Source organism: Lepidochelys kempii, chromosome 8 (assembly GCF_965140285.1).
Source record: "Lepidochelys kempii isolate rLepKem1 chromosome 8, rLepKem1.hap1, whole genome shotgun sequence".
Lineage (NCBI taxonomy): Eukaryota > Metazoa > Chordata > Testudines > Cheloniidae > Lepidochelys > Lepidochelys kempii.
The window spans coordinates 95,520,353-95,541,547 of record NC_136387.1 but is presented as its reverse complement, the minus strand read 5'-3'; the positions used below and the strand labels follow the sequence as shown (position 1 = coordinate 95,541,547).

The following is a 21,195-nucleotide window of genomic DNA, read 5'->3' as shown; positions in this document are numbered from 1 at the left end:
CGCAGGCGTCATTGGCCGGCGGAGCCGCCAGTCGCCGGGATAGCGAGCGAGCGCGCTGCGTACCCGGTGTGCCCCGCGCTAGGGAAAATGGCGGCCCCCAGTCGGTGACTCTTCCGGGTGGCTGGGCCGAGGAGGGCCAGGGCCGGAGTCCCTGACGGGAGCCGAGCATGGCGGGGTTGTGGTGGCCTGTGAGGCCGGCGGCCGGGGCGCTGCGGGCGTGGGGCCCGCGTGGGCCGCACCGCGGCAAGACTGTGCAGGCCCCGGACAGGCCGCTGCCCCGCACGCCTTGGACCACCCGCGGGCCGCCCCCGGGGGCCCCGCTGCCCCGCAGCTGGCAGGACAAGCGGCCGGTGCAGGAGCAGATCCCCGGGCTGGAGCAGGTCACCTACGCGGGCAAGCAGCACTTCGTGCCCTGGCTGGCCCGGCCCCGCCACCCGCGCTGGGAGCGGGGCTGGCACGACCCCCGGCACTCCCCGGGGCCGCGCTACGAGGCGATGCCCCTCTACAAGGAGCGCGTCTGCTACGTGTGCCACCAGCGAACCAAGATGCTGGAAGGTAGCGGGCGCGGGGGAGAGGTGGAGGGTGGGTGGGTGAGCCAGGCCTCCGGGGGCTGGGAGCGGGCAGCAGCGCCCAGCCCTGCCTGGGCAGGCAGCAGGGTGGGGGTGAGGTGAAACACCAGCCTCGGGAGAGCCAGGGTCAGTTGCCTGAGCTGGCACTGCTGTCCTGGGTCACTTTGGGCAAGTTGCTGCAGCTCTGTGCCTCACTGCAGCTGCCGTAGCTGGGGATAACAGCCGCTGCCGTAGCTGGGGATAACAGCCGCTGCCCTGCCCGCCCCCATCGCGCTATTGTAAATACATGAGGTTGTGAGGTGCTCAGATGCTACAAGTGATGGGGTCATATACATACCTTAGATTGGGAGGAGGGGTGTAGAGGGGCCTGCCTGAGAGAGCAGGAGTAGCAGTCAAGGGACAATTACAATAATATGCAACAACTAGCTGCCAGACCTAGCCTATAATTAGGACCCTACCAAATTCAGGACAATGAAAAACACATCACAGACTGTGAAATCTGGGGTTCTGTGTGCTTTTACCCTGTACGAATTTCAGAGAGAAGACCATCATTACTCAAATAGGAGGTTCTGACCCAAAAGGGAGTTGCAGGGAGATCACAAGTGTGGGGGTTTTTTTGGGGGGGGAATCACTGTATTGCCACCCTTACTTCTGTGCTGAGCGGCTGGAGAGTGGTGGCTGTTGGCCAGGTGCTCAGCTCTGAAGGCAGCACCACACCAGCAGCAGCTCCCAGGTAAGGGTGGGAATACCATACTATGCCATCCTTACTGCTGCTGGCAGCCGGTCTGCCTTTAGAGCTGGGCTCTCAGCAAACAACTTCTGCTCTTCAAGCTCTGAAGGCAGCACTGTCACCAGCAGTGCAGAAGTAAGGGTAGCAGTACCACAACACTTCCTCCAGTAACTTTGCAACCCACCTCCCCTCCATAACTCCTTTTTGGGTTACTACCCCTACAGTTGTAACATTGAAATTTCAGATTTAAATAGCTGAAATCATGACATTTATAATTTAAAAACTCCTATGACCATGAAGTTGACCAAAATGGACCGTGAATTTGGTAGGGCCCTACCTATAACTCAGGTGGAGGCTGCTTGTTGTCCTAAAACAGCTCATATCAAAAAGGCATTTTGCATTGGCTGGAGTGGCTGTAACCTGACTTGTGGTGGGGTGTGGGCTCTGCTGCGCTCTCCCCCCCCCCTCCCCCCGCCACTCACTTGTATACAAGAATAGTGGTGCGCATAGTAGTCTAGCACCGACTTTCTCAGGAGGGTGGACCAACAAAAATACTGGATTAGTCTGTAAGGGCTGCAGGTTAGGAACTATGTCCCCTTAAGGTACAGGGCTGTGTACAGTGGGGCTCTGACTTTTGTTGGGGCCCCAGCTACTATGATAATTTAAACAGAAAGCTAAAACTTTGGCAAGGGGTACAGGCTCTCTTTCTCTTTGGTATACCAGCACTTAATTTCAGATGAACTATGCATGCAGCAGAATGCAAGATCCCATTTATGTTTAACATTAAGTATAATATGCAAAGAAATGTTTTTACCCCATTCTCTGCTGTGCTATACGTAGTCCCTCATATCTTGTTTCCTTGTAATTCATAAGCCAATATATACTAGAATTAAAAAATGAGTAGGGAAAAACACTTATAAACTAACCTCTTTCAATAAATATTGCATGGTGTAACTTATGGTGCTAATGAGGCATGCATACTTTTTTCGATGTTGTACATAAATGAAAGTGGTCAGACTACATAAAATTAATGTTCCTGATAACTTGGTCATGCTGAGAAGTATTCTATATTAGTGGTAGCATAAGTGCTTAAGATTCAATAGGTAAAAGACCATTTTTATATTAACCCATTTATGGCATAGGTAACACTGCTGAATATCTTCAATAAATATATTTTGATTTGACTCCAAGGAGTAAGGCAAGCACTCTGGCTAACAAAGACCAAGCTAATGGAAGGCTTACCTCCAAAAGTACTTAGTATTATTGATGAACCAGCCAACCAACTAGAGAATCAGGATGAGCGAGTACAAAATGCAGTTTCTCATGCACGTGTCTGGAATACCACTGAACTTATTCCCAAGAGAGAGAGTTATTGGTAAGTCCTCAAAAGTTAAAGAAATCTTTACTTATACTGCAGCCTTTTCAGGGCAGCTCTGCTTCAAACAGCCCGTTAAAAGTATCAGGTTTTTTTAAAACTATATTACCAGCAGAACATTATATTTACTGTTTAATGTTACTGAGGTGAATTTAGTTTGTATCTGGTTGCCAGCACTCACTTGTTTACAGTTGTACTTGTGAGTATATTCAAAACTTGTTTTCATCTTATGTCAAAGTGTGTAACAGTCTGTGGGTTTGTACAAACTTAGTTCTATTTTGGATCACATCCTAGCTAATACAGATGTCAATTGTTTTAATAATTGAAAGTAAACATTATCATTGCCAACTTGGAACATGATTGGTATGTCAGATGGATTGAAGTATTAAACAAATCTGCATTAACCATTTGGAAACGTTACATATTTCATAACTTTCAAAGTCATTTTTGTATCCTATCCTACTAATCCTTGTCTCATTCTAAAGCCCTGTACTCTTGGAAGACTTGTTACATTTGTGTAGGACAATGGCTAGCAAGTATCCTTCCCTCGCTAAAAGAATGTTGGCTAGAGACTACAAAGTGGCAGCTACATGGGAGAGAGGTTAGTAACTTCTTTCTTTCTTTTTTTTTTTTGTAGAAAACACTTCTCTCTTTCTCTTTACTTGTAATCCTGATAGAATCCTAAAGAACTGATCATTTGTTTACTACAGTGTGTGCATGAAATCTGTACAATCTTTCAAGCCACACTTACATGGGATCAGTAGCTAGTGAACTAAATAAATAGAAGTGTTATTTTTGTATTCTGTGTAAAATGTTGTCTCCAGTTGGGCTGCTACTTAACAATCGTGGGCGGGAGGAGGAGGGAAAAGAGAGGTGCCTTGCAAAATAAATCAGTATTTGTGCAGTAATACTATTGTGACACTTCATGGTTGACTCTGCAGGGGTCAGCCTATGGCTTCATTTTTCCATAGAGTATTAAACATTAGCAAATGAAACCTAGGGCATCTTTTCCTTAGAATACATATTACAGTAAAATTATAGCAATAGAAGAATAAATCTAATAGTGTGGTAGATTTATTCTAAATTAAGTATGAATATTTAGTGAGTCTTTGTTTAATGTGTGCATGCAATATAATCTCTTTTTACAGAATCATCTATTCTTCAGGTTCGTGGCATGAATGGAATACTTTTGAATGCCATTAATCCATTATTGCCAATAGCCTCCAAGGATGAGATTCTGGCTACTGAAAACCACATTCTAGAGACCTTCCATCCCATCTCTCCTACAATTGATCTTCAGGAAGTTAATGTATATGAAGAACGAAATTATACAGGTAAAAGTTACGTAGCACTTAAACATTAGCTTGAATATTTATGTACTAGTGGACAGCACTAAAATCTTTAACTTCCCCATTCCCTTAAATGTTTCATGTGCTGAGGTTAGATGGTGTACAGTTGAGAATGGATTAGCCAATTGGCTAGTGCTGCTATAGGGTATCTTACATGTTCTTCACAGCAGTAAGTCTAACCTGTGTTAATACAAATTTAATAATTACTGAAGAGAGTAAAAGAAAGACTAACTTTGTATTAAACTGTTTTTTTGTATCTCATGGTTACCTATAACCCAGGTTTTAGAGAGGGTTATCCCTACCCTCATCCTCACACTCTGTACTTTGTGGAATCAGCCAACGTTCGTCCAGTCCGATTTAGACCAGAACAACTCCGGGCTAAAATGCTCATGTTTGCTTTTGGCAATGCACTGGCAAAGGCCAAGATTCTGTATGGGGTACGTATTAAAATGACTGTCATACCTTACTACTTCTATAGTAGAAGTCATTGTTCATGGAGGCTGTTGTAATGGTATTATCTAAAGGTGCAGTACAACTGGGGTGGTTGGAGATGAATAAATTGCAAGCCAGCAGCAAAGAGAGTTTTGCTTTCAAGTGTACAAAATTGGAGCTCCCAGACTTGAAGGTAGATTGTTGAAATACTTACTTACTACCTGCACTTTATCTTAACTGTGGAGAGAGGAGGTATCTGTTGCTGAGTTTTAATTCAGACAAATATAGCACAGAGTTTGTGGTTCAAGCTTTCCTATGCCATCCCATCCTTGTGCCACAATCCTGACCTAGAAGAATGAACACTAGGTGGGAGTGGGTAGTTCAGTCCTTAGCATTGTAGCTGAAAGTTCCAAGAAGGATGCCAACCACAGTGGACTTTTTGTGATGTGGACACCTCTCCCTTTGAAACGGGAGTGAGAATCAGAGGCCACTCGATGGCAATGACTTAGTCACTGTTGACCTGGATTGAATTTGAACTGATGACCTAGAGGTGAGAGCCTGTGAATTCTATTAAGTCTGACATTGCAATATTTTGAAATCTGCATTGATATCTAGTGATTTTGTAGGCCAGGGATTTATAGGTAACCTTTATAGACATGTTTTGATTAAGATGTTTGCCAATTCAGAGTAACACCTTATTATACCAATAGCAATTATTTTAATGTGTTAATGAAGGTTAAGAGTAGACTGGCAATGGGTAGAAATCAGTGAAGCAACTGTCTTGTGTGTAACTGAAATGAAAAACTAGAACAGACATGTAGTTCAGTTTACATCTATATTCCATTGCCATTTGAATGATATTTAATTAAAATTAGGACTGTCAAGCGATTAAAAAAATTAATCGTGATTGAATGCATGATTAAAAAATTCATTGCAATTAATCACACTATTAAACAATAGAATACCATTTATTTAAATATTTTTAGGTGTTTTCTACATTTTCAAATATTGATTTCAGTTACAACAGAATACAAAGTGTACAGTGCTCACTTTATATTTCTGATTGCTTTTTAAAGTGCAAATATTTGTAAACGAAATACTATATTTCAATTCACCTAATACAAGTACGATAGTGCAATCTCTCTTTACCGTGAAAGTTGAACTTACAAATGTAGAATTATGTACAAAAAAAACTGCATTCAAAAATATTAAAACTTTAGAGCCTACAAGTCCACACTGTCCTGATTTCTTGTTCAGCCAATTGCTCAGACAAACAAGTTTGTTTACATTTGCAGGAGATAATGCTTCCTGTTTCTTGTTCACAATGTCACCTGAAAGTGAGAACAGGTGTTCTCATGGCACTGTTGTAGCCAGCGTTTCAAGATCTTTAGATGCCAGATCCGCTAAAGATTCATATGTCCCATATGGCTTTAACCACCATTCCAGAGGACATGCGTCCATGCTGATGATGTGTTCTGCTTGATAACAATCCAAAGCAGTGCGGATCGACGCATGTTCATTTTCATCATCTGAGTCAGATGCCACCAGCAGAGGGCTGATTTTCTTTTTTGGTGGTTCGGGGTCTGTAGTTTCCGCATCAGAGTGTTGCTCTTTTAAGACTTCTGAAAGCATGCTCCACACCTCATCCCTCTCAGATTTTGGAAGGTACTTCAGATTCTTAAACCATGGGTCGAGTGCTGTAGCTAGCTTTAGAAATCTCACATTGGTACCTTCTTTACGTTTTGTCAAATCTGCAGCAAAAGCGTTCTTAAAATGAACATGTGCTGAGTCATCATCCAAGACTGCTATGACACGAAACCTATGGCAGAATGCAGGTAAAATAGAGCTGGAGACAAACAATTCTCCCTCAAGGAGTTGAGTCACAAATTTAACCCATTATTTGTTTAACAAGCATCATCAGCATGGAAGCATGTCATCTAGAATGGTGGCCGAAGTATGAAAGGGCATACGAATGTTTAGCATATCTGGCACGTAAATACTTTGCAATGCTGGCTACAAAGGTCCCATAAATAAGAAGTGGGGGCAGCATTATCTCCCGTAAATGTAAGCAAACTTGTTTGTTTTAGTGATTGTCTGAATGGATTTGTATGCTCTAAAGTTTTGCATTGTTTTTGAGTGCAGTTATGTAACAAATCTACCTTTAAGTTGCACTTTCACGATAAAGAGATTGCACTGCAGTACTTGTATGAAGTGAATTGAAAAATACTATTTTTACAGTGCAAATACTTGTAATCAAAAATATAAAGTGAGCAGTGTACACTTTGTATTCTGTGTTGTAATGGGAATCAATATATTTGAAAATGTAGAAAAGCATCCAAAATATTTAATAAATTTCAATTGGTATTCTATTGTTTAACAATGAAACTGCAATTAATCGCAATTAATCTTTTTGTTAATTGTGTGAGTTAACAGCCCTAATTTAAATGCAAAATCTATATTCAAAACCTGTTTGAATAGAGTAACTTTCTGGGCAAGATAACACATTTGTTAAAGTCCTGGCTTTAAACCAAATGATTGCTGATTCTGCATCTTCTCATCCAGTGTCTGTTGTAACTCTTCCTCCACCTAGGATGATCCCAAAGTTTTAGAACACCCGGTAGTAGTACAAAGCATTGGTACAGAGGGTCGTATTTTCCAGTTCATGGTGTTCCAGTTAAATACAACAGACTTGGCTTCTAGCGCTGGTGTTAAAAACCTTGTCTGGATTGATTCTGATCAGTATATGTATGACTACATCCGGTATCTTCCAGGAATCAGGAAGAGAGTTGTCAAGGTAAGTTAACAAGCTTGAGAGAACTAGTTTACTCACCAGAATTATATAGTCGAAATCCTGCCCCTTTACATATATTTTGAGCCTTGGGCGCTTGTACAGATGGTATTGATATAGATAGGACAATAGGCTGTTTAGTTCTGATAAAACTTTGGTACACTGAATTAATAGAGAATAACTATCAGTCTGTTTGTTTTGTTTGTTTATATATATCCATCCATGTATTCAGCTGCATTGCAATTTATATTAAACTTGCTAAAATGGAGACCTCTTACATAGATGTACAATTTCATTGTGCTTATTGAAAAGTTATTCTCCAGTGAAGTAACTAAGGAAATGTATGTTTGCATGCAACAGTCAGCTTCAATATGAAGTAAATGGAGAGAATATTACTATCAGCTCCCCTTAGACTAGGAAGACTCTTCAATCTCATTAGGTAAATTCCCCACCCATCAGTGTAATGCCAATGGAAATACACTCAAACCCACTTGCCTGTCAAAGAAGGCTTGTTTCAGATAGACTGCCATAGTTCAAGTTGTTTTCGAGTAAAATAAAAGACTATTACTTGGCTAAGTATCAGTTCACTACAAACTGAATATCCAAGTCTCTTCTCCACAGTTTCCTCCTGGAATATATGGCTATCGACCTGACACTTTCAAGAAGTTTCTGGCACTGTATTTGCATGGAGCTGTGCAAGATTCTACTCATACCAAAATCCTTTAAGTTAATTTCTGCTATTTTTTCATCAGAAGATCGTACAGCTAAGCAAATGTGATAGTATACTGCTCTTAAATGAAGTAATCTAAGGGTTTAAAACCTAACAATTTTTGAAAATAAAGACTTTTTTTTAAAGTAAGTGTGTGCTGTTGAATATAAACTTCCATTGCAGTGGCTTAACTGTACCATTATACACACATGCATTAAGTTAATGAACCCAGCCATAGTTAGTACTTTCCCAACTTTCCACCATCACCAAGAGGGAATATACAAACTGCCATTTATTTCTGTTTGTAGGAGCAAATTCTGGATGTAGCAGCTGGGAGAGCAGAAATCCACACAGAGCAGAACCTGAGCACAGAATGTGTTGAGTGGGTACCTGACTCCAAAGCAAACAACACAATAGTTCCAAGTTGCATTATGTAGAAAACCCACCTTATAAAGCTTTATGCATAAAGTCTTGGGGGACAGTGTGCCTTCACAATCACCACACTTGGGTTTTACTTCTAGTATATTTTTGGATAACTTGGTGCCCAGCTCCTTATTAGTGATTTACTTTAGATTATCGTATTACCATCAAAATGGCATTTCTCTGGAGGCAGAGAACTGAAATTCTTCAGGGCACAATTACTGGTAGAGTCCTGTTAGCCTGCAAAGGTGTCAAAACAGTTTGTTTCCATAGTTACTAGTTAGGGGTGGGGAAAGGATGGAGCCCCTAGCTCGGAGAGAGCTCGGGTGGGTAGCCAGAGTCTCTCTCTGCTAGAGCTGCAATGACCACACTGCTTTTTAGCATGCTAGCTCAAGTCTGTCCGCCGGGGCTCGGAAGCTCACTCCCAGGTGTAGTGTAAACATACCCTGTGGTGCTTCAATAGTAAGTGGCCTCAGAACCACAATTCAAAAAAGGTATTAATTAAGTGGAGAGGGGTCAGAAGAACCACAAAAATGACTTATTAACAAGATCAGAAAACATGCCTTAAATGATAGACTCAAGGAACTCAATCTGTTCAGCTTAACAAAGAAGGTTAAGTGTGACTTGAGTACAATCTAGAAGTGCCTATACAGGGAACAAATATTTAATAGTATGCTCTTCAATGTGCAGAGAAAGGTATAACAAGCCAGTGGCTGGAAGTTGAAGCTAGACCAATTCAGACTAGAAATATAGTGTAAATTTAACAATGAGGGTAATTAACTATTGGAACAATTTATCAAGGGTTGGGGTGAATTCTTCCTCACTGAGAATTTTTAAATCAAGATTGGATGTTTTTCTAACAGATTTGCTGTAGGAATTTTTTGGGGGAAGTTCTATGGCCTGTGTTATACAGGAGGTCAGACTGGATGATCATAATGATCCTGTCAGGGCTTGAAATCTATGAATTCTTACTCACACACCCTTATGAATTTAGACTCTCTACCTTCAGATCAGTGTCTGTAATTGAAAGCAAGGAGGCTGGATTGGCTGTAGCTCACATGTAAGCATTTTCTCACTCCACACTCCCATGTAGGAAATAACATGATGGTTTGCAGTGTTAAGGCTCAGTGCTAAAGGAATTCTTGAGCATACTAGTGTCTCAAATCTGATACTAGTCTCTGCTTTCTTATCTTGGCTGATGCTCTGGGTAAAAACCACCTGGGTGGTCCTATAATAGAAAACAAAGAGCCTTAGCCCCTACTCAAATTGTTTAGGAAGTCAGAGTTTCACTAGCCAAATTCTGGGTTATACCCAGCAGTTTTACCCAATAAATCTTGAAGTCAACTTCTGTAAAATCAAGTTGAAAAATTCAATATGCAAGGGCAAATGCTGGGGGGGGGGGGAAATCAATTGATGTACTACATCTATCTAGATTATATTAATTCTGCTTGCCCAAGAGATGAATAGCTCATCTATTCAAATTGTGTTGGAGTCTATTCTTTGCATATAATTATATAGGAATAAATCTGGACTAATAGCTATACAAAAACTGCATTGCCTGTCAGGTGCCAATATATTGCTGCTCCAGCTTGGTTTGGCATTTGCTGTGTCACATGGCTCTCAGAACAATTACAAGCAGTTGGCCTAGAATAGGCTAGCCAATGGCCCTGCTCCCTTAGGTTCCTTTCCAGAATAAAGATGACACACTGCAGAAGCAACATAACCCAAGTACCTCCATGAAATTGGCTCCCTCCATTCCTGCTCTAGGTGCTAACTTATCCTAGAGAAAGTATCCTGAGGATGGTCAACATTTACAATCCTATTTGCACTCCCAGGACGGCCAGGTTTAATACTGATGCGGCAGGTACAGAAGTTTATCAGCTGTCAAACATGGCAGTATCTCCACCAGAGCTGGGAGAGTAGCTAGGAATGATGAACTCCTGCACCAGAAGTGGGCAGTAAACCCCCCCGGGTGTAGGGGGGGGGGAAGGGCTGTACCACCATCTTCCAACATGTGCACAGGACCCTGGCTGTGCACCTAGATAGCGACCGTGTGGAAGTAACCTCCCTGCAGAGCTCAGCAATGGGAAGTTTACTGAGGCAAGCCTTAGAGCAGCACCACTCCTGGCTCTTGCAGCTGGTACTTTAGACCAGTGCTACTCAAAGTGGTGGTCCGTGGACTGGTGCCGGTCCGCGGGCCATCGGCTGCCTGTCTGCAACTCAAACTCTAAACCCCAGTCTGACAGCAGCTGGCAGGGCCCAGGATTCCAAATGCTCCAAGAACTATTGCGGGTTCATTCATGTGCATGTGGGAAGTAGGCAGGGCAGCGTTACACTACAGCCCCGCATGGAGCCTGGATTCCCACCGAAAATGGGAGGTTTAATGTTCATGTGAGTAGGAGGGGGCTCACAGATGGGAGAAAAAACAGAAAAATGCTTGTTTGGTTTGCTTCGGAGGTGTCAGTTTCCCCTACTGGCTCCCTCACAGCAGCGTTGGCACTAGCTGGAAGCACCCAGGCCTTAGTGCAGTAAACTGCTGGTTGCCAAAAGGTGGTGGCCCTGCCTCTTAAGAGTCCATTCCACCTGAGGCAAAGCACCACACATGCTTGTTCGGGTACAGCAGCTTTCAATATACTCTACTGGCCATTTAGACAGGCTGGTGTTGAGCTTGAGTCCCCTCTGAACACTTTCACTGACAGGCAAAATAGAAGGCAGGATTATTTACAGAAACCTTTAGGGCTCTCAGTACAGGAACAGCTCCACTTCACAGGATCGCTGCCTCCAGGAATGACTGGGGGTAGGGAAGAGAGATGGAGCAGTTCAAATGAAATTCAGACACCCCGCAGAAGAGACTTGAGTAGGCTGAAGCACTACCTTCTTATGGAAGAGGGTGAATAGAACTTGGAGATCGCTGGCTGGGGTGAGAGTGAAGAGAAGGGCAATTTAGAAAGGCAGTAAGAAAGAACAGTGCCCCAGAGGTTCAATAGGGGGGACACAGGCAGAAGCTTAAGGCTGCAAGAAGCCCCAGGGGGCCATTTTACAGAAGTGTGCCATTGACTAGAGCAGATACTGGTTTGTAGGACTGTGTCACGCACAGCTCATTCTTACATTTGCAGGCCAGGGAAGCAGTGATAGGCCCTTGCTAGCATGAGCTTTGTTCTGGCTAACATGCTTTGAAATCTAGCCCAGAGGGTGCCTAAAGCGAGTCTCTGGGATTGTCACTTAGCTAAATATAGGCAGTAATGGGGTGTCAGACATTGCAGAGAGAATGTAAAGGCCCCATGGAGGAACACACTTAAGCAGGAGCCACCAGTAAAAGCTGGACAGGCTCTACAGCAGAGGTGGGCAAACTACAGCCCATGGGACCCTCGTGCCTGGCCCTTGAGCTCCCAGCTGGGGAGGCCAGCCCCCAGCCCTCCCCTGCTATCCCCCCTCCCCCACAGCCTCAGCTCGCTATGCTGCCAGCACTCTGGGCTGCACGGCGGTATGGCTGCCGGTACTGGTGCTCTGAGCAGCCTGGTAAGGGGGTGGAGATGGGGTTGGATAAGGAGCAGGGGGTCCTGGGAGGCAGTCAGGAGGCAATTGGATAGGTGTGGGAGTCCCAGGGGGCCTGTGGATAAGCATCAGGGCAGTCAGGGGACGGGGGGGTTGGATGGGGGGTGGGGTCCTGGGTGTTGCGGTAAGGGGACAAGGAGCAGGGGCATTGGAGGGGCCCAGGGGGGCAGTCAGGGGCGGGGGCCAGGCTGTTTGGCACAGATTTCCCCACCCGGCCCTCCATAGAGTTTTAGAACCCCAATGTGGCCCTTAGGCCAAAAAGTTTGCCCACCCCTGCTCTATGTACAGAGCAGACCCAGCACCAGCTGGAGACCAGGCTAGGTTTTGTGAGCATCTCATATGAATGTAGGAAAAGGCGTATACTCAGTAACCACGAGTAATCAGTATTCTCAACATGCCTCGACTACCCCCTTGTTTCCCTCTCTTATGAGCAGAGAAATACCTCCTCCTCCGATTTCTACAGTACTGTGACAATTCTAAGCCTGGCCCCTGCAGGGACCAGCCAGAGTGTTTTGTGACAGGCTTTTCAAGCTGCTCCCACTCATTGATCTCCTGTCTGTACTATTTCAACAGGTATTCAGGGCTTAGATAAAACATTTCTCATGCTGAATCCTTCATGCTGTTCAAGGGGAGAGTTGTTTCTTAAACAGTATGTTTCCTTGAAGCGGGCCTGGTATAAAATCAAACTACGGCTTGGGCAAATAGTGCTACCCTGTCAACTCAGTACTCAACTGGAACCCTGGCTGGTACATACCCTCCTTGTGCATTTAACTAATGAAAACAAATGTGGGAGAGAATTATCCCTAGGCTAGGCCCCGGAGACTATTTTTTTTTGTGCATCTTGGCAATTTCTTATTCCTGTATTAACAAATTAGTACGTAACCCAACAAGAACCAACAGGAAAGTTTCTTCTGTACCTTCCTATACAAAAGCAACAGAAGCATAGATAAGGGCTATTATTCTTGTCTGATTTTCTAAGCTAAGGAGGGTTATGCCTGATAGAGCACGTAGTTGGAAGGGCATGACCCACCAGAAAAATCTACCATTGAACTGAGTGTATCTGCTGGCTGTGCAATACACAGTTGGAAAGAACATTACCCTGCACTAACATGCAGGAGATGCATGGGCTCTTGACAGTGGTGAAAGCATGGAGTTACTAGGCTTGCTCTTCAGGCATGGCCACCATGCCAAAGTGTGAAGGAATCATAGAATATCAGGGTTAGAAGGGACCTCAGGAGGTCATCTAGTCCAACCCCCTGCTCAAAGCAGGACCAATCCCCAATTTTTGCCCCAAATCCCTAAATGGCCCCCTCAAGGATTGAACTCACAACTTTGGGTTTAGCAGGCCCAATGCTCAAACCACTGAGCTATCCCTCCCCCCAATTATCCTGACTTCAGCAGGTTGGACCTGCAGCACAATGTTTTTCTTCCATAACTCACTCAGCCATGGATCTGAAAGTCAACCTCAGTTCTTTTCTGCTAATGCATCAGCACCTAATCTTGTGTTATTTTTAAGCTGAATTCTTAGCACCAAGGACAGAATTAAAACTGTAATCAGAATTTAAGTTTGCTGAGGACACATGGGCAGGAATAAAATCCAGTCCTCCTCCTATAGCTGTATGAGCTGTGCAGTAGGAGGATAAAAAGAAGTCAATGATAAAATAAGATTTTTAATTTAAATTATATTTTTAATGAAATACATTTTTCCTTTTAAAAATAAAAATATTTAAAATGAAATCTGAAATGATAATCGATTTTAAGGTCCAAAATGTACTATAATTTATTAAAATACTTCCAATTACGTAAAAGTAATTTTCAAGCAGTATATATTTGCTGCCAGAGTTTTAAAGAAGGTCAGACCATTGAACTGGTGGAAGGCACTGGCTACACACCTGGAAGCAGAGTTAGTTGATGTGCTAAACAAGCTGTTGACAACTGTAGCCACCTCTGCAGGTACAGAGAGAATATATCCTTCATTTCAGTTTATTCAACTAATTCATTTCAATGACTAGTTCATTCAAAGTTAGAAAACTGATTGGGAATGGAAAAAGGAAAGCTTGTTTTCCTCTTCCAATCTCCAAATAAAAACTAGGTGAGAATGTTTTAAAATCCTGCAGGACATGATTTGTGGCCACCAATCAGTTCAATCTACCAAGTACTATTAATTCTTCCTTGGTCTAATCAGTTTTAAATGAAAAACATGTTTTGATAAAATTTACTCCTTATTGTGTGCAGCATTTTTGATAGTTTTATTTAACTAAAAAACCAATTTTAAAATGTTTTTGTGCATTTTTAATTTAATTCCAATTTCCATCCAGAGCTCAACTACAAATCACAGGTAAAAAGAATAGAGCAAATAGAAAATGGTAAGTGATGCATTTCTTAACATACATTTATTCAGATTCTTAGTTTTTACATATTTTGTTATTTTATATATTTGCTTAAATAACTGTGTGTAGACATTGTGCAGCCTCCTGGTTAGTAAAAGGAAGAACCAAAATTTTAGTTTTGTTAGCTATAGTTTAGTTGTTTTTGGTTAATGGTTACCAACCAATAAGAATCAACCTCTCTTCAGGAAAACAAAAGAACAAATGCAAAACAGAATTAAAATCTACTATTTAAATCATGCCCAATTGCCCTGACCGCTAGAGCTGGACACAAGAGTTCAGTAGCATTCTCACAGCCACAGAGACTGGGAGCCATTGCAGAGTATTATTGTCAGAAGTATAAGGAGCTGGGGAAAGTTGGTCAGGCACACAGCATCCTCACTGTTTCCCTCTGGTAGTGGTTTCTTCCCCACCCCCAGAGTTTCAGGTTTTAGAGAAGCAACCTAGGCCAGCAGCTTGAGAGCTAGGAACTCCCAAAAAATGCTACCATCCACGCTGCCTCAGTTTCCCCGTCTCTACATCATGGATAATACTTCCCTGGGGCTTGTTGTTAGATCTTGAGGGGCTGAACATTTATACAGGGATCCCAGTCTGCTTCCTGTCCACCCTGTGACAATGCTGCTCACTGGAGCGCCTGGTCACCAGGGAGTTGATCTTCCAGCACTCTCCTCTCATGGATTTCTAAAATCATTCAGGGCTATTTTCCCCAAGGAGGGGTGGGAAACCTATCCTCAGCCACTTTGTCCCCTGCCACTCCTCTCCATTCAGCAGATGTCTCGTGGCTCAGTCTTACTATAGCAGAAGCACAGCATGGAAGGGGCCAGTGGTCCTCATCTGGTAGCTGTATTGGAGAGGTGGCTGCCTAACAGAAATGAAGGTCATATGGGGAAGGGAACAAACAAGAGGTTCCTTTTTAATGTAAACAAGATTGAGTTTTGGAATGTTACATTTCTGACGGTCTTGAGTGAGCATGCCCACCTTGTAATACAGTAAAGCCCTTGCCAGTGAAGCTGGTTTCTGAGAGTGGCTCTATGCTACTCCACAGGCAGGGTCATATTGGACTAGATGGATCAATGGTCTAATCCTATCCCATCTCTGTCACTGGCCAGCAGAAGCTGCATCAAAGAAAGGTGCAAGAGAAACCCTGTTGGAACAAGTCTTTCTACCAGGGAACACATTCCAGGCAGAAGAGTTCACTCAGCTACTCCCCTTCTAATACGGGTGTATTGGCAGATGCTGCTCTGACATCCTGAGTAGTGCAGGTTCCATTCGTTCTATAAAGTACGTTCAGAGCAAACATTTGCCATACAATCCCAGCACCACCATCGGAGGAGTTAAGCTGGGAGCTGGGGCCCTGCCTGGAACAGTGGGATTTGGAAATATTAAACAAGTAGGACATTACACTGCCCAAGCATATCTTAATGCCAGCGTGGACAGCAGGAGTGCAAATTCCAGCAGCATTACCCCAGTGTCAGGACACTGGGGGCACCCGACGACTAGGATAAGTCTAAACTAGTGTGATTGCCAGCTTGAGGAGACATACCCTCTCTAGCTCTGATTGAGCTAATGCACTAAAAATAGAACGCAGCTGGACAGGTGCAAGCTGTGGGACCACAAGTACGCACTTCGGGCTGCTGCTCCTCCTGCCAGAGCAACACTGCTATTTTTAGCAGGCTAGCTCAATGAAAGCAAGTGCAGGTGTGTCTCCTCAAGCTGGAGTTCCTGCCTTCCTTCTCAGGTGGAGACGTACCCTTAAACTACACTGTGCTGTATTCATTTCCCACAACTGCGGTGCAGAGATCACGATGGGAGAAAGGATGCCCAGGTGCCTGCTTTACACCTTTCACAGAGAAAAGCGTTTGAGCCCAAAAGACAGGTCTAATGGAATGAGAGTGCCTGGATACAACAGTGAAGAGGGCCACGTAGGGACCTAGCCTATTTATGCTGAGCAGTGACGGCCTCCTCAATGCATTCTTAAATCTGATAAACCACTGAAGCCTTAAAGGCACAGGAGCCCTGTTAGGTCCCACCTTAAAGATTGATCACCCATCACCATGGACATGGCACAAAGATACCATATATATCTGCATATAAGCCACCACCCCAATTTAGATGTTACATTTGAAAACAATTCCCTGCTTATAAGGGAATTAGACTTATGCAGAAGTATATATGGCCGCAGGGAGGTGCCAAGGAAGAATGGACACAATTTTAAGGGGTGCTGAAGAATCGTGACAGCCAAGTGCTAGAGGCCTTTTCAGGTAGATACACAGAGCTCCCTTCATACCTGATCCAGTTCTGCAGTGTCAGAGCAAAGGGAGTGAGAAAAGAGATTTCTAGGGGGAATATAATAGGGAATAGGCTGATGGAAAGCCAGGTGGCATAATATACCCTGCAGTGCCCTGACTCTCCTGTCTAAACAGGACCACCTGGAAGATGCTTAAACCCCTTCCTCCCTGGGGATTCAGGAATGAGGTGTGGAAAGCAACAGCAGCAGCTGGAGAGGAAAGTAGGAACAGCACAGCCAGGCAAGAGGCCCCTGGACAGCAGCCGGCTGGCTTGCAATTCTGGCAGCTGTACTCGCTGGCACAGGGAAGAGTTTGCATGCTGGCTATTCTGTGGGAGGGGGCCACAAGCCAAGGAGCTACAGAACCAACTGTCTATATGAGCTGTTCCCAAGGGGCCATTGAAAACAGTGCACCAGGATTAAAGGATTATCTGAGAGGAATCTGACACCTTCCTTGGGGTTTCACAAAGAGCAGGGGTGATTTCATTTGGCCCTGGGGGAGGCCCTCACACAGACTAAGGGAAGGCTGAGCCTGAACTTTGGCTTGTCAACTGCTTTAAAAACAAAAATAAAAACAAACAAACCAGCATTTCTCTAAGATGGGAGCCCATTTTGCTCCTTCAAGCTCTTACACCCTCAATGGCTTCTCAGGCCCTTAGCAGCCCAGCAAAAGAGATGTGAACGAGGGACGAGACATCTAAAAGCATGTGGGTTTCCTCTTTGAAGCAGGGCCCCGTAGGGGTCATCAACTCTGCCATGAACAGCATAGGCCAGATGAAGAAATGGAGGAAGGTTCAGCTGGGGGAGGGCAACATTTGAGTGCTCCCGGCCTAAAGGATTTTACAGCCAGAATCTGACCATTCTTGGGAATAAGTATCAGGGGGTAGCCATGTTAGTCTGTATCCCCGAAAACAACAAGGAGTCCGGTGGCACCTTAAAGACTAAGATTTATTTGGGCATAAGCTTTCATGGGTAAAAAACCCACTTCTTTTTTACCCACGAAAGATTATGCCCAAATAAATCTGTTAGTCTTTAAGGTGCCACCGGACTCCTTGTCATTCTTGGGAAGGCTCTTTCTCCTCAGTGAGGAGTGAACAGAACAGCTTTGAACTTAGTAACTTGTCCATAGCCACACAGTAATAAACTGAGACAGCCCTGACATCCACTGCAGCCACTCTGGGAAGAGTCAGACCAATGCTCTTTACGGTCTCTCTGAGCACAGTCATTGCAACGGTTATACAGGAGGAGGGAAGGGATGGCCTGGTTGAAAGGCAAGTACCGGAAAATCAGAACACTCATGAGCCTTCTCACTCTTATCTCACTGGGTCTTGGGGGCTGGGCTGGTTTTCAGTCATCCCTGACAATATTGTCAGTCCACTTTGGAAGCTCGGAGAACTTCAGCCATAGGAACAGCATCCCTTAAAGAACAGAAAAGCAGTCTAAAGGGCTTAAGGAACAGCGGGTTTCTGGTGTGAATGAGTTCACCCCTTATACCATACATAATGGTGAAATGGAAAGGGGAGAGCTCTTCCTATTGTTAACTCCCCATCCCCTTCCAGCTCTGAAGTGGTGCTTCATGTCTCTTACCTTCCAGGTTCTTTTGGTGAAGGACTTGCAGACTGAGCAGCACACGAGAGCATGCATCGCAAGTGCCTGCTATTCACTGGCATAGCAGCAGTGCGTGTGGGGCAGAACTTAAACCCAGCCATTTTAAGCTAATGTACAGAGGGTCTGTACTAGGGAGAGATCCCTTGTCAGGGATGGCAATGAAGTGAGCGGTAGCTCACGAAAGCTTATGCTCAAATTGGTTAGTCTCTAAGGTGCCACAAGTACTCCTTTTCTTTTTGCATGCTAAAATTAGGTATCTTAAGCTAATTAGCAAAGAAAGCCCAACACCACGAAACTTAAGAACAATCATCCTTTCCCAACAGGAGAGAACTGCTCGCTAGGAGTAGAGAATGTGGACACTATAGAGTTCAATCTCAAAGCTCTGTGTGGTAGTAAGGAACTGAGGGGATTGCAACAGCCCTGCCCTTTAGGCCATAGACTATGGGTTGTGAGGGGGCACTCGGAGCACAGGCGGGGCCCCAATGGGCTTTAGTATTGAAAAGAATCTGAACTCATTTGGACGTGCACTGAGAATGGAATCTTTGCATGTCCACACAGACAACTTTGCTTTTTCCTCTAATTGCTGGAAGGGTTTTTGATTCTCAGCTGTTGGGCCAAGTAGAGAGATGGAGAACATGAGAGCATCAGAAGATTCCAAATTAATCCCCACTCTCTCCCGCACCCCACACGGCATCAAGTTTAGCAAACAGCTTTCAGAGGTCACCTTATACCCAAGTCAAAGGATAAACTAGGTCCAGGATAGCAACAGCTTCTGCTCTCTGTACATGCAGATGGGTTGCTGGGTAGCAGGAAATACATGTTATCTACTCAGTAAGCAACCCAGCAACTCCTCCCTACTGTATATGCCTGCATAGGAGCCCATGCGGCACGGATACAGGTCAGTGATGTTAAAATACACTTTTAAAAATCAAATTTACAATGCTAAGCTTATTTGTGAGTATGTTTGGCACTTCTGTGCTGTTTTCATCCCAGCCCAAGAGACAGCTATTGGTTTTCCAACTCCTGTCTTTGAATGATAGGGCTTGACTACATGGGGAGGTATTCTGGAATAAGCTCCATGAGTGGACATGCTCATTCAGGAATTAGGGTAGAAATGCCTTATTCAGAATCAGAAAGTGGATTGAGCTAATTTGGAATATGGCAATCTTATTCTGGAAAAGGAATGTCCACACATGGATTTAATTGGGAATAGTTAATCTGCTTTAAGTTCACACCATCCCTTATTCCGGGTTAATTTTCACATGAAGACAAGCCCTAAGAGTCAGATGGAGAAGGATTTCATTTCTCATCAGTAACTGATAAAAACTATTTAAAGTTATATTGCATTGAAAGTGCTTGGAAAAAGCAGTAACTTTGCCATGCTTGACCTCTGCATACCCCCCATCAGGTATCATCTGTTCTAACATGAAAATACCACAATCCTTCCTTACATTTTAAATAATTGGCATGATCACACCTTGCTCTTACAAACTCCTTGCACCAGAGGATTTCAAAGCCATTTACAAAGGGGATATATCACCCCCATTTTGCAGATGGGGGAACTGCAGTACCAAGAAGTAACTTGCCCAAAGTCAGACTGAACAATGGTCAGAGTTGGGAATAGAACTGAAGTTTCCTTACCCCCATTTCCTCCTGCTGTGTTATCAGCTATTACTGATATTCACACAGGATAACCTGGGTTGCTCAAGGTAAGGAATATGCATATTTTCTACAGAGTGATGAGCACATAAGGAGGAAAACACGGTTATCTATATTTTCGTAACTGTTCCGTTGTTCATGTCCATTCCATTCTAGGTGTGTGCGTGCCCATGTGTGCGGTTGTTGGAAATTTTTGTCTTAGAGGTATCCATGGGGTTGGCAGTGGTGCCCCCTTGAGTGCTGCGCTCATGCGTTGATACATCAGGCACCGCCGGCCCTATGCCCTCTAAGTTCCTTGTTGCTGGCAACTCCGACAGAGGGGCAGGAGAACGGGTAATGGAATGGACATGAGCAACACATCTCCAAGAACAGTTATGAAAGGTAGGTAACCATTTCTTCTTCGAGTGCTTGCTCATGTCAGTTCCATTCTAGGTGACGCAAGCAGTATCAACTGAGGTGGGCTCGGAGTTCACGGTCTCGCAGCGTGCAGCACTGCTCTGCCAAAGCCAGTCTTGTCCCGGGCCTGCTGGCTAAGCGCATTATGGGAGGTAAACATGTGGAACAGACGACAAGGTAGCAGCTCTACAGAGCTCTTGGATCGGCACCCGAGCCAGGAAGGCCGCTGATGATGCTTGCGCTCTAGTTGAGTGTTCCTTGACTATTGCAGATGGAAGCACTTTCGCCGGCTCATAGCAGCATCGGATGCAAGCTGTGGTCCAGGACCAAATCCTTTGAGGAGACACCAGGTGACCTTTCATCCTGTCTGCCACTGCAACGAACAGCTACATTGACTTGCAAAATAGTTTTGTCCTGTCAATATAAAGGCCAGCGCCCTCCTGATATCCAGGGTGTGCAACCTGCGTTCCTCTTTGGATTTATGGGGCTTTGGGAAGAAGACTGGTAAGTATATGTCCTGGCTGGTATGAAACTGTGAAACAACCTTGGGCAGGAATGCCAGGTGAGGCTGCAACTGGACCTTATCTTTATAGAATACCACACAGGCTGGTTCTGAAGAGCCCTGATCTCAGACACCCTTAGGGTAGAAGTTATCGCAACCAGGAATGAAACCTTCCAGGAGAGAAGCAGGAAGCCAGAGGTTCGAAGGGAGGCCCCATGAGCCTTGACAGCACAAGATTCAAATCCCAGGGAGGGACAGGGACGTGAGGGTAGAGATGCTCCAGACCTTTCAAGAACCAGGCTGTCATGTTGTGAGTGAAGACTGACCTGCCTTGGAACAGAGGGTGGAAAGCTGAAATAGTGGCTAGGTGGACCCTGAACCATGTCAGGGACAAGCCCTGAAGTTTGAGGTGCAGAAGATAATCTTGGA

The 21,195-nt window shown here is 44.4% G+C and overlaps 1 protein-coding gene across 1 annotated transcript; it reads left to right on the top strand.

The window, feature by feature from the left end:
• The first annotated feature begins 34 nt into the window (after nt 1-34).
• On the top strand, nt 35-8,102 carry MRPL37 (mitochondrial ribosomal protein L37). The gene is made up of 7 exons (XM_073357619.2): nt 35-555; nt 2,491-2,674; nt 3,160-3,275; nt 3,823-4,008; nt 4,303-4,460; nt 7,046-7,249; nt 7,865-8,102. Exons 1-7 carry the CDS (start codon nt 168-170, stop codon nt 7,967-7,969), a joined length of 1,341 nt encoding a protein of 446 aa, XP_073213720.1. The 5' UTR covers nt 35-167; the 3' UTR covers nt 7,970-8,102.
• Nucleotides 8,103-21,195: the final 13,093 nt, after the last annotated feature.

What these genes read in the sequence shown, in the direction of transcription:
- MRPL37 (XM_073357619.2), top strand. Translation starts at nt 168, where the DNA reads ATGGCGGGGTTGTGGTGGCCTGTGAGGCCGGCGGCCGGGGCGCTGCGG. An exon ending in GCGAACCAAGATGCTGGAAG is followed by an intron (nt 556 to 2,490) that starts GTAGCGGGCGCG and finishes TTTGACTCCAAG; the next exon opens with GAGTAAGGCAAGCACTCTGG. An exon ending in TCAGGAAGAGAGTTGTCAAG is followed by an intron (nt 7,250 to 7,864) that starts GTAAGTTAACAA and finishes TCTTCTCCACAG; the next exon opens with TTTCCTCCTGGAATATATGG.